Source organism: Hemicordylus capensis, chromosome 2 (genome assembly GCF_027244095.1).
Source record: "Hemicordylus capensis ecotype Gifberg chromosome 2, rHemCap1.1.pri, whole genome shotgun sequence".
NCBI classification, from domain to species: domain Eukaryota; kingdom Metazoa; phylum Chordata; class Lepidosauria; order Squamata; family Cordylidae; genus Hemicordylus; species Hemicordylus capensis.
In genome coordinates this window covers 172,657,924-172,671,210 of record NC_069658.1, presented here as the reverse complement: position 1 = coordinate 172,671,210, position 13,287 = coordinate 172,657,924, and the positions used below count along the sequence as shown (strand labels likewise).

The 13,287-nt window shown below is 48.0% G+C and overlaps 1 protein-coding gene across 4 annotated transcripts; it reads right to left on the bottom strand.

Moving 5' to 3' along the window:
• Positions 1–25: 25 nt before the first annotated feature.
• On the bottom strand, positions 26–4,632 carry LOC128345910 (uncharacterized). Of its 4 annotated transcripts, XM_053298570.1 has the most exons (6): positions 4,525–4,632; positions 4,056–4,079; positions 3,347–3,375; positions 1,211–2,173; positions 905–1,030; positions 26–316 (listed from the first exon to the last, which is right to left on the bottom strand). In XM_053298570.1, exons 1-4 carry the CDS (start codon positions 4,554–4,556, stop codon positions 1,650–1,652), a joined length of 609 nt encoding a protein of 202 aa, XP_053154545.1. In that variant the 5' UTR covers positions 4,557–4,632; the 3' UTR covers positions 26–316; positions 905–1,030; positions 1,211–1,649. The 4 variants fall into 4 exon arrangements, with proteins under 4 accessions (XP_053154545.1, XP_053154544.1, XP_053154546.1 ...); XM_053298569.1 differs by having other exon boundaries at positions 26–1,030; XM_053298571.1 differs by lacking the exon at positions 4,056–4,079 and having other exon boundaries at positions 26–1,030; positions 4,525–4,620.
• Between the last annotated feature and the right edge of the window lie 8,655 nt (positions 4,633–13,287).

Here is a 13,287-nt window from a genome sequence, read left to right as displayed (position 1 = left end):
TCAAAGCAAGACAAATGTATTTTCTTTAAAATAAAACATTTTATTTTTAAAACAATAAATATGCTAGTTTTATTGCTGTTCTATCTCTACATCCTATTAAAACAAATATTTAATTTTTAAAAAATATATACAAAGCATTTTATTAAATAGTAGCCCAGTTGTCTCTTTTAATTTGCCTTCCCCTTCTTCCTCAGCAACGTCCAGCTCCCTTGGAGGAACAACGATCCCCATAGTGGCTTCCACCCTGGCCAGTCTGCTTCTTAGCCGCCTCAATTGTCCCCTCAGTGCCTTGAAGCTTTGTAAGCATTCCTGGCAGCTGTAAAATCACAATGAGGATGGAAAAGGTAGAGGTTATGGAGTGCTGCCTCTGTGAGACTTACGGTCACGCAGCTGATGGACCTGCATCTCTACCAAACTCTGCAGAGTTTCTTTCACATTGCTGAGGTCCGGCTCCAGAGGAGGTGGGGAAGGAGGAGGAGGTGGAGAGGGATGCAGGAGGAGGGAAGAGGTGGAGGTGGAGGATGGGATGGAGGCAACCTCAAGGGAGGCAGAGGACAATGATGAATCAGACCCAGAGGGCTGGAGAACTGAACCAGGGCCTGCAGGAACAGCTGCAAGAGAGAAGAAGAAGCAGGAGGTCAGCTGCAAAGGCTGACATCCTACCACACCCACCATCACTTGCCCTCACTGCTCACTCTGAGAAGCTGCTTGGATTACAGGCACAGGAGCTTGGACACATGAAAGACAGAAAACCAAGGAACACTTCAGCAAGCACTGACAACCCACTCACAGGCCTCCCCCCTGAAACCTTAGATGCAGACTCAAATCAAGCATTTCAACGTGAAATAAACAAAAGTGCTGTTCTTAGCCCAGCAGCAATTTCAGGGGCATGCTGTGAACATACCTTCCCTTTCCCACCGCTGCAGCCGAACTTCACTGCGGATGAGCCTTGTCCGCGTGTGTCCGATTTGCAGGTTGATGGCCCAGAGAGAACGAGGGAACTGTTGGGAAATGCGGCGAACCCTCAGTTCTGCAACAAAGAGAACAAAAAGGAACAAATGTTGTATGTGCTGACCAGGCTGAGTGCTGGTGACTTGTAAAAAGGGCAGTGTTAGGGCTTAGTCCATCATCTGGGCTGGGTATCAAAACTGCAGCTGATCTTTGTGCTGGGTGTATATGCAAAAGGTTTCTGAGGTGTTGCAATACTTACGCTGCTGGACATAGTCATGCTGTAACCCTTTGAGGAGTTCTACTTCTTGCTGAAGATAATTATTAGCAATGGAAGGCTCTAGTAAGGGCTCTGACACAGAGGCTGCTTCCTTTGGAGTGTCTGTGAGGATGGAAGGACCTGGCACTGAGGTATCATCAATGAGCACTTTCCCCAGTAGGTCACTGGTGATGCAAGGTGTTGGAAGGGGTTCTGGCATCGAGGTTTCCTCAATGAGCAATTTGCCCAGGATGTTGTTGGTGATGCGAGGTGCTGGAAGGGGTTCTGGCACGGAGGGTTCCTCAATGAGCGCTTCCCCCAAGATGTTGTTGGTGATGTGAGGTGCTGGAAGGGGTTCTGGCACGGAGCATTCCTCAATGAGCGCTTCCCCCAGGATCTTGTTGGTGATGCGAGGTGCTGGAAGTGGTTCTGGCATGGAGGGTTACTCAATAAGCGCTTCCACCAGGATGTCATTGGTGATGTGAGTTGCTGGAAGTGGTTCTGGCACTGAGGTATCCTCAATGAGCTCTTCCCCCAGGATGTCATTGGTCATGCGAGGTGCTGGAAGAGGTTCTGGCACGGAGGGTTCCTCAGTGAGCTCTTTCCCCAGGATGTCGTTGGTCATGCGAGGTGCTGGAAGGGGTTCTGTCACGGAGGGTCCCTCAGTGAGCTCTTTCCCCAGGATGTCATTGGTCATGCGAGGTGCTGGAAAGGGTTCTGGCATGGAGGGTTCCTCAATGAGCTCTTTCCCCAGGATGTCATTGGTGATGTGAGTTGCTGGAAGGGGTTCTGGCATGGAGGGTTCCTCAATGAGCTCTTTCCCCAGGATGTCATTGGTGATGTGAGTTGCTGGAAGGGGTTCTGGCATGGAGGGTTCCTCAATGAGCTCTTTCCCCAGAGTGTCCCCCAAAACATTGGGGAGTCCCCCAGAAAATGGTGCAACATGGGTTGGGTTTCTGGGATGACCTGAAAGAGAGGAAATAAAGCAGGAATCAGGAAATGATCGTGGCTTGTATGCCTGATAGAAATGGCCTCCCTTTTCTGCCTAGTTTAGCCAGCTGGGAAGTAGCCTGGGATTGTGGGTGAGGTGGGCCACCCAAGGAAAGAAGCAAGGAATGAAGAGGAGTACATTGCATAGCACTGACTGGCAAGACAGCCCTCACCAAGTACACTTCAGAAGGGAGTGCAATGGCCAGGCTATATCTGCTGTACATACAAGTGCAGCTGCCTTCTACCAAGTCATACTCTTGGCTCTCTTTGCCCTAGTCTGGCTGGCAGCCACTCTTGGGCAGAGGCCTTTTCCTAGCTAGCTAAGATCCTTTAACAGAAGATGATGAAGTCTCAACAGGAGACCTTGTGCATGCAAAGCAATTGTTCCACTACTGGGCTATGGGCTCTCCTTTCTGTGTGAGGAAAGAAGCTTCTCCTTTGAGCAGAATGGGAGCTGATGGTTGACATGGACTATCTCTGGTTCATGAACCAACCCCCAGTTACAGCCTCTTGGCCTAGTGGGGTGGGGGGTCTTGAAAATCTGCCTGGATGCCATAAGCAGGAAGCATAGCTGTGATCTCAGGTATGTGGGCCTGGCTCCTAGAGGTAGAAAACTGTGGTCGGAGAAAGAAACTCTTTGGACCAAGCTCAGAGCACATTGGCCAGGAAATGTTGCCCTTGTTTTCAGGTGATCCTCCAATTCCATCTTGACCCATGTAATTGTCAAAAAATGAGATACTTTGGAAATAATTAGCTTCCTCTTCTTGAAGGCAGGGAGAAAAAGACCCAGAGGATGTTTTGGGGCTGGGTGTGGGCAAAGGATTCTCGCAGGACTTTTTCAAAAGTGCACAACCTCTAAAGGAGAATGACCAAACCTACCTGCCTGCTGCCACAGCCCTTTCCCCTTCTCCTCCTCGAATGGAGGATAGCTAGATGTGACTCACAGAGCCCCCCAGTCTCCTCTAACACTTTCAGCTGCATCAACAGCAAAGGATAGATGTGGCTGAACCTGCCCTCCTGCTATCCATCCATCAGATGGATGTCTGCCCATCTGTCTCCATTGTCTAAGAGAAACAGTTCTCCAAGGAGGCTTTCCTCGGGGGGCTGGGGAGCCCTGAGGAGAAGCAGGCACTCTCATCATCCACTTACCTGTCAGTGCCCCCTCTTCATCTTCATCCCTGCAGAGATAAGGAGAAATATTCTTAGTAGCAAACCACAGGAAAGAGAGGGTCTCCTCCCCCAGTAATACTAGGGGTATTACTAGTATTACTAGGAGTATTACTAGTATGTGCCCTCCCTCTAATTTTAATTCACATGCAGCCAAGTATGTCCCCTCCCCTAATCCTTCTAGCTGGCCCTGCTAATTTTGGATGATTCCATAGTTGGGAGCAGTGAATGTAATTGCTGTTGAATGTCACTCACTGCATTTTGCTCAGAGTATTTTTCATTGAGGATTGACTGGTTGTGACGGGATGGGGTGGGTGGGCCTGCTCTCGTAGTTCACAGTCATGAGGCCAGCTTTCCCACCCCTCTCCAGTGTAGTTTCCCCACTTTTTAAAAAGCCCCCCTCAAAGGGACACATACATGTTATTTTGTGTTTTAAATAGGAGGGAGGCAGCCTGCCAAAGGTATCAAGGGGACAGTTGATGAAATTGGCATTTGATTCAGCAGCCAATTACTGGCATTCTGAACATGGAAAGGAGATGGGCTCACCTTGATGAGGCAATATATGCCACACCTGGGTTTGGGCTATGTCTGAACACCTCCCCCTCATCACTCCCTCCCCCATCCCTTCAGCTGGCCACACCAGAGCCAAAGGCATTAAGAGGAGTCAAGGGTAGAGAAGAGAGCAACTCACTTTGGTTCTGCCTCTGGGTGAGACCTATGGGAACATGAAAGAAGAAAAGGTTAGGCATGTTCTTGGAAATAACATGGGGGTGCTGGGGGGCAGCTTTTGAAGTCAGCTTCAACTGGTGGGCAGGATTTCCCCACAACCCCCCAAGTGGGCCCACAGGAGCCAGCCAGTAGCTCCTGAGTGATACAGCTTCACCGGTCTAGGACCTCCAAGCTTAAGAAACACAGTGGAAATCAGCCAAGCAGGTGACCTTCGAGGGCCGCCTGCATTTCAAGGAGAAGCTGTGTGGTGTGAATAGTGGTGGTGAACTTGTGACCACTGAAGTTCCCACAGGGAGCACAAACACGTGTGAACACAGCAGGCTGGGCTTCAGTTCTCTGCCCAGACAGGCTAAAACAGTGGAAGGGTATCTTTAAAAACCAAGTCCACACCGCCATTAGATTTTGCTTCACCCACCATGCCAGAGACTTACCTGCAGGCCACACATGACCAACAGCCACCCATCTTGACAACTAAGCTGCTAATAAACTGACAGCCGAAGACAGCCAATTTATCGAAGATGCTTCAGCTAATCTAAAACGCTGCCAAGTGAGCCTGCTGCAGAATCTTTGCAGGTTTCCAAGGGGAACCATGATGGCAGAATTCTGTGGCTGACTGTGAAGTCACAAGTTACTGTTACTGGTGGTCATGCTGGCTCTGGTTTGAATCCAAACACTGTCTTGGGGGTGCAGCTCAAAGTGTCAGAGCACCAGGGGCGAGTCATCCCAGTCCTGCCCTCCCTGCTCCCCACATGTCACTTTCTATTCATTTGACTTTCCCCTTCTGTTAACAAATTCTGAAGGAAGGGGATGCTTGTGGATAGGGGTGGGCTGCAGCTGCTGCTTGTACAGTTGGACACAAAGTTTATAATAAGCCTTGCATGAGTCCTCTGTAACATGTAAGAGGGCAAAGGCAACAGCCACATCCATTGCATGTCCCCAGCTAATTTCCCACCTAATCACTTAGATTAGATTTCCACCTAATCACTTGCTGAAGTCCTTTAGCTAGGAAATTCCTCTAAATCACATTCAGCACTGAGGCCCGTCTCTGTTCAGAATACACAAAAAGAAAGCAATTAACTTGTAGAACTCACCACCTCTAGATGCGGTGATGACCACTGGCTTAGATGGGCTTGAAAGGGGGTTAGAAACATTCACGGAGGAGGAGAGATCCCTCTGTGGCTATTAGTCAAGTCATGATGGCTATAGAGAACCTCCAGGTGCACAGGCAGAATCCCAGATGCTGGGGACATGCAGTGGGTGCAGCTGTTGCCTTTGCATTCTTACATGTTACAGAGGAAGCATGCAGGTTTGTTATAAACTTTGTGTCCAACTGCACAAGCAGCGGCTGCAGCCCACCCCTACCCACAAGCATCCCCTTCCTTCAGAATTTGCTTACAGAAGGAAAAAGGTGAATGAATCGGAGTTCCCACCAAGAGGGAGGAAGGGGAAATAAGAAGGACAAAGAAAGAGGGGAAGCCAAAAAATGAAGATGGCCCACAAAGAATGAGAGGGTGCAACAGAAGGCTGTAATGTACTTTTTGTATAGGGTTATGACAATGGAAAGCAAACAATTATCCCCGCCCCCTCTGTTTCTTCTTAGGAAACAACCCACATCCTTATTAAACTCAATAGGCCCCAATTGTACAAAATCTTAGTTTCTGCTGCATATAGTTTGATGTACTGCAGATTAAAATGAACATTGGACAAAGGGACCTCCTCTCTGTCCTCTCAAAAGACCCACCATGGTGGCTCATGGCCCCACAGGGGATGGATGAATCCTGCTAAAGATGCTGCTCTTACATTTTTAGGCATTCTAGCGATTGCCTCCTTACAGCTATTATTTCTGCCACTATAGTTAAACCATACGTTGTTGTTGGAAGTGCTTTTGCTTAATGTTTTGTTGACATTCTGTCAGCTGGTATGTATCCCTCACTTCCTGCCCCTCTGGCTGCTGCTGCCGCCACCAACAGCACTGCAATTACTCTCCAGTATATTATTTTATCAGGAAGCAAAAAGGTGTCACATGGAAATACGGAAGCACTCAGTCGCTGTTGAAAGTCACTTTGCTCAGAGTGTTTTTTGCTCAGAATGTTTTTCCTTGAGGATTGACTGGTTGGTGGGGGGGGCAGAGGCACTCTTGCCCCCGGACATTGGGGCCCTGGTCCATGGCCTCCAGGGGCAGACTCCAAATGGTCAGGGGAGGCCCCCTCCTGCAACCACCTGTGCCCGCCTCGCCACACCGTATGTCCGGTGTTTTTGTTTTGTATAATTTAAGCGAGGAGTGGCAGCTGGGGAGTGAGCTTAGCAAGACTTGCCTACCTGCTCCCCTGGTGTTGTCCGATGTGACCGCTGGGCTTGTCTTTTCAGCCCAGTGGCTCTTGATAACTGTGAGGTGGTCACTCCGGTCACCACCACCGGGCATGGGGGGGTGGGAGGCAAGTCCTGCTCAGCTCACCCCCCAGCCCACCTCTCAGCCACACACATGCCATGGTGGCTTGAATTATGCAAAAACAAAAAAAGCAAAAAACAGAGGCCTGGCGTGGCGGGTGCAGGGTGGCTGCTGGAGGCACCCCAATTGCCTAGGTGCATCCTGGCATGGGGAGGGGCGGACCTGCCCTCATAGTTTACAGTCATGAGGCCAACTTTCCCACCCCTCTCCACAGAAGTTTTTCAACTTTTTAAAGAGTCCCCCCCACAAAAAATAAATAAAAATAAAGGACATGTTTCAGGTGAAAGAATGGCAACAAAAAGAAGAAGGACCTAGGTGAGTCCAATAGAAACTCTATATTGCACCACAAGAACCCACCCACACAAAACCTTTGCTGTATGCAATATTAAATAAATCTGTAAAAAGACATTAAGGGGACACATTCAACTGCAACCTAATATTGTAAGGATTTTTCTCAAAACATACCAAAGGATGAAAGTTGCTGGATATTTAATATATACTGTTTTAGAATTACCCACATATATATACTCAAATCAATACATAAATCCTTAAAATCATCAAAATTCACATATACATACACATTAAAATAACCAATAATACCCATTATGTTAATATTTCATATGGACTAATACATAAAATCTAAAAGCACCCAACTATTCTTTCAATAATCCCTTCGTTTTATAGCTTCATGAGTTCCAAACTTCCAAAAGGCGCACAAATGCAAAGAAGGGGTCACAAAACTCTATATGGACTTCTTGTACCACATGTGCTGATGTTTTAAAATCCACATCCATAAGTAGCTTCCTCTGTCTCAAAAAGGTGATAAAACCAGCTCCACATTCTACAATGCATGTGTAAGCACTCCTTTCTGTACTGAGCTGAAAATGCCATCAGATAAATTCTGATTTTATTCATATCTATAGCCCTATTCAGATGTTAGATTATGTTCAGATGTTACAGATGCTACACATGTACACATTTTTCTGTGAATGCTTGTACATGGATTCATTTCAAAGGTGGACCTGAGTACAGGCCCCTCAAACACAGGCTACAGATATGAAGTGTACCATTGTTTGTGCATTGAACGTAACTTGTGAATAGGGCTTATTTGTACACATAATATGCTTTCAAGGACACTGATTCCAAGTATGCTTACATGGCAGTCCAAGGAGCACACTTCAATTTCCTTGAAAGGAAACAGCACTAGCATTTTTTGCTGTTTTTGTAATATCTTTTATTGACCGACCAATCAATCAAACTATATCAGGGGCTATCAATGGCCAGTTATGGAGAAGATGGCATGATTCTGTCATGAATACAATGTAGCAACACATGTATTTTGCCATAGGAATGTTTACAAAATATATAATGCATAAAGGTGGCATAAAGACACTGGTTGATACCAATGCTGACAAGGCACATGTGAATCCATGTCAGTAGGGATGTGCATGGTCTGGAGCAGTCTGGACCGGCACCGAAGGGGGGCCTTCCTTTTAGGGCGGGGAGGGCTTGCTTACCCCTCCCGCCTCTTTGCCCCCGCCAGAGGCCGTATTTAACAGAGTAACTGGGGCGCTGGAAACCAGCCGCCCCCGCCCCGCCACAAGCAGATTAAGGGAACTACCATTGCTGCAGCTGTCGCCCGCCCTCCAGCCCTCCCTCCCAGCCGCCCGCCCGCTCGAGGCCCGGTCTACCCGCCGGCGATCAGAGGCCCGGTCTACCCGGCCTTTTCCCGGCGGGTAGACCGGGCCTCCGGCGATCGGCGTGCTTTGCGGTGCGCGCATGTGCGCGCGCAAAGCCTGCCTCCTTCAATCGCCTGCAGGACTTCAAAGCGAGAGGAGCTCTGTTCGCGAGCTCCTCTCTTTGTTTGAAGCAGCCATCGGGTGAGGACTCGGGCGGGCGGCTGGGAGGGAGGGCTGGCGGGCGGGCAACAGTGGTGGCAGTGGTAGTTCCCTTAATCTGCTTGCGGCGGGGCAGGGGGGGTGGCGGGGGCGGCTGGTTTCCAGCGCCCCCGTTACTCTGTTAAATATGGCCTCTGGCGGGGGCAAAGAGGCGGGAGGGGTAAACAAGCCCTCCCGTCCTTAAAGAAATACCCCCCACCTGGACCCGGACCAGCCCGGTCCGAACCGGTCCGGCAGTCTGGAGGCCTTTAGAATGGCCTCCGGACCGGTTCGGACACACCCCTACATGTCAGCATCCAGACTGCTGCTGTTCCATTGCACTCATGGGAGACTGTCCAATGATAGTCAAAATGAACATTTTGACTTCCCCTTCCCTCTGAAGCCCACTGTGTGTCCCAAAAAGATGTCCCTGAGGGTTTCACAGCCCTTTGGAACATATTTTTCTGATGCACAAGGGGCTTCATAAGGTAGGGGTGATTGTCAAATACTGCTGCTTCCCCCATGCACAAAATGACACAGTGGTGCTCTGGATCTTCAAATTTCAACAAAGATTTATATACCATTTTTTAACAAAAGTGTTCAAAGTGGTTTACATAGAGAAATAACAAACAAACAAACAAACAAACAAACAAGATGGATCCCTGTCCCCAAAGGGCTCACAATCGAAAAAGAAATATAAGATAGACACCAGCAACAGTCACTGGAGGGGTACTGTGCTGTGGGTCGATAGGGCCAGTTGCTCTCCCCCTGCTAAATAAAGAGAATCACCATGTTTAAAAAGTGCCTCTTTGCCTATTTAGCAGGGGTTAACTAGGCAAAGAGTTAATCCTGGCACTGCTGCATGAGCACGGTGCTAGTCAGGATGTCAGCCCCTGTTAAGAAACTTATCAAGTGTGTGTGTGTGTGTGTGTGTATAAAAATCCAAAAACCTTCAACCTGAATACATTATTCTAAGCAAATGCACAGGAGAAATATGCAGAAGAAAGCCCACTGGCTAAGGAGAAAGCCCACCAACTGCGGCTTTCTTCACATCTGAGCAGCTGTTTGGGTCCAATCTGACCCTTGTGATCTTTTGCAAGGAGTAACTGTCCTCACATTCCTTCAAAAGCATTCTTTGAAAAGCAATATGCCCGAGGAAAGAAGAGGAGGCTGCTGGCAACCTGGGAGCTGTTGGGAATTTTCTCTGGTAAGAGAATCCCTTTTCCATTATAGCAGAGTGCACAGAGGCACAACACAGTGGAATTTGGTTAGGCATGCGTGTATGCTGAGAGTAAAGTAACTTGGAGCCAGTTCATAGTTACAAATCAATATATATGGCATTTATTAAAGAACTCCATTCTAGATAGGAAAGTTAGGATCTCTAATCTAGCTAGCTAGCTGGATGCAGATGGATTCTGCATCTCTGCACATATGGTGCAGGGGAGAGGAGCTTGCATGTTGCAAGGCAGAAGGAACAGGAAGAGAAGGGAAGGAGGAAGTGCAAAACAGGAAGAAAGGAAGCTAGTCCCTAAGAGTAGCAATCTACATTCCAAAGGGATAGTGTCAGACCAGTAGAGAAGGGATGACCAATGTCTTGACCCTCTAGCTCTCTGACTCACTAGTCTGCCCTCCTATGTCACTGAGACAAGAGACAGCGCAAAATCCTTCACTTCCAACAGGTGCCACAGGTAAGCATGATGATCACCAGTCATGATGTTTATGGCACTGTCCCCCTCCAGACAAACAGTGCTGTAAGCATGGTTGTTGCGTGCAGGGAAGATGAGTGACAGCAGGGGGCAGAACATCCTCCCTGCTTCCCCACTCATGAGCAGTGCTCAGTTATCCTCTATAATAAAAGCCTTGGGTGTGCGCCTGTGTCTCTGCGCCCGTGTCTCCCTCGGCTGTTCTGGGCATGCGCGGAGCACATGCCCAGAACGTCCGAGGGAGATACAGCCGCAGGCACCAGGTGGCCATGTTGGCTCCCATCCGGGTGGAGGAGAAGAGGGGACCGGGGAGGGCAGAGGCGGCAGTGGCGGGTCCAGCCTGGCCACAGGGAAAGGAGAGGCGGCAGCGGCGAGGGAAAGCAGCGGCGCCGCCATTTTCTTCTTGCCGCCGCCAGCCCGGCTGGGCGGCCCGCCCAGCCCAGCTCTACCCTGGGTTTAAGCGGAGCGAGCAGGAGGAGCCACGCCTCTCGGCTTCCGTCGCAGAACGGGAGTGGGGAGTCAGAAGCGGAGGCTCGCGGCACCATGGGAAATGGAGTCTGTGCCGGCGGCAGGAGCCCTGGAATGACGGGTGGGTGACGCACGGCCACTTCCGGTAGAAACGGCTAGCGGCTGGGCTGGCTGAATCTATGGACATGGGGAGGGATGGCGTCGCTCGGCCCCTCTATGGTGAGACTCCCCTTTTCATTTGCATTGGGTGTTAAAGGGGGAAAACACCTCCGCTATGAGACTGGAAGTGTTGCTCTAGACTTTTTTTTTTACTCTATGGGGGGGGGGAACTGATGTCATTCCCTCAGGATGATAAGTCTGGACATCTCCCCCTAGATCCCGATAGATCCTGGGAGATCTATCCCTCCCGATAGATCCTGGGAGATGGAGGCGAAAAGGGAGGATGTTAGCGGGATGCCCATAGAGAAAAAGTCAAGAGTCTCTTTCACTCACCATTGCATCCTTATTAGCATTTCTAAACTGTTTCCCGCCCTAATTCCCAATGTAAAACATAGAGGAGTTTCACCATAGAGAGCGTCATTAACTCTTTAAAACTCTGGGACTAGAGCGACACAGCCTGATTAGGCAACAATTGAAAGCTGACCCAGGCCATGTTTTTTTATGGTCGCTGTGTGGGGTTATTGATATGTCTATATGGTAAAACTATACTTTTGCGCTGATTGAATAGAAAACTAGCACACACACCCCACTAGAGCCAGTTATTTAAACGGGCTTAAAAATACTAGTGATTCATAAAGTCTGAAGAGGGCTAGTGACAGCTGCTTTTGTTGGAGTTGCAGCTCCAGTTGCATCGTCTGTTTGCACCTTTTGTCCTAGTTCCTACTAGCAACATTAGGAATACGGTTAGTAAGCAGGGGTCTCACTCTTTGTCTCCCGCCCCCATTTCTGGCATCTCTTTGCTCTGCCTTCTGATTGGTACACCCAATCGGAATTGGTATTACCCCCCCACGCCTGTGTGTCAGGTGGAGTCAGAAAGGGAAAGGAGGAGGAGAAAATGGAGTTGTTGCTGAATAAACTCTTAGTTAAATCTATATAAGATGACTTTGTGTTTGTGAGGGAAGCAGTTATAACAATTGCCAATGAGATTTTGAACCAGCTAAGAGTGTGAGCCTGCAAAGCTCGTGAATGTTCCTGCAACTTTGTTTCATTGCATTACTGGGCCTGCACTGCTTTCTGCTGTTACTGCTGCTGATTGTTTCTCTAGCTTCTTGTCCTGCACAATCCCTGAAGGTACTTTCCCCTTATCAATCCTAGACTCTGTTGTTCCCTGGATGCCCACCATAGCATGCAGAGGCGTATCTAGGGACAATAGCGCCTAGGGCAAGCAATGAAATTGCGCCCCCTGTCCAAACATCTGACACCCATCTTTCAGATAACTTCACCATAATATCAGCTGAAAAATACAAGTCAAGCTTGTTAATCTTTTAATATTTCAAAAACATTCTGAGTACCCAGAATGTTGGGGGCAATATGCTAAAATCATTGTAAACCGCTATTGCTATTGCTATTGCTATATGGCAGTGGACGTAGCCAGACCAAAAAATGCTGGAAAACTACAAATTTCAGTATGCTGGAGCTCATGAAATACCCAAATACTATGTGGAGGTATACTTGGAAAACTAAACAGAAGTGCCTATCTAATTCTCTACTATGCACTGTAGCATCACTATTACATAAGTTCTAAAAATAAATGGAGAATTTGACTTTTCCCAGATACTCTGAAAATAATTAAAGGATATGCAGAGTAAACTGCGTCACTGCTTGGAATATATTCTAGTATTTCAGACAGTTAAAATGAGAGAAAGAGAGAAAGAAACTCCCAGTGGGCCTTAAAACTAAGGATTTCACACTGATTCAAAGACAAACTCACCATTAATAGCCATATTATTAAGACATCATATTTAACTCACTTATCACAAGAAACAAAGTAAGAGCAAATGAAAACAATCCTAGCTCTTAAGCTTCAGCTCAGTATTCACAAGCCCTGATTCTCTGTACATAGTGCCAATCTGAATATGTGTACAGTGACTTTATTATATTAATTTTTTTAAAAAACAATTCACCTGTAGCCCCTTCGAGGGGCTTCCTAAAGGCCATGAGGGGGTCTGCAAAGGTTCCCCTCCCGCCTCTGGCCTTTAGGGCCTCGCAGGGACCATTTGAGCATGTGCGGTGGCCATTTAAAAAAATATTTTTTTTAAATAATGGCTGAAAACAAAATGGCCTCCATGCATGCTCAAATGGCCTCTGCGAGGCCTGGCATGGCCTAGGGACTCACAGAGGCCATTTGAGCATGCATGGTGGCCATTTTGTTTTTGGTGGCCATTTTTTTAACTTTTTTTTATTTTTAAAAATGGTGCCCCCCTTCAAGTGGCGCCCAGGGCACGTGCCCTGCCTGCCCTACCCTAGATATGCCCCTGAGTGGCTATTAAGGAAAAAACAAACAAAACATCCTCAGTCATTAATTCCCAGGTTGCATTGAGGAAATATCATCTTGTCATTCCTGTTTGCATGGATAGTCAGTCATCCAACAGCTGAAGCAATATCAATATTTACATCATAAAAATATCTAGTCCAGTGATTCTTAACGTGGGGTCCACTAGACGTTGCTGGACTACAACTCCCAGCATGCCCAGCCAC

Bases quoted from the DNA above. Each gene is read 5' to 3' on its own strand.
- LOC128345910 (XM_053298567.1), bottom strand. From the start codon at position 1,643: ATGCCAGAACCACTTCCAGCACCTCGCATCACCAACAAGATCCTGGGG. The intron at 1,031-1,210 runs GTAAGTATTGCA...TCTTTGTTGCAG, and splicing joins GCATGACTATGTCCAGCAGC to AACTGAGGGTTCGCCGCATT. The intron at 612-904 runs GTATGTTCACAG...TCTCTCTTGCAG, and splicing joins GCAGCGGTGGGAAAGGGAAG to CTGTTCCTGCAGGCCCTGGT.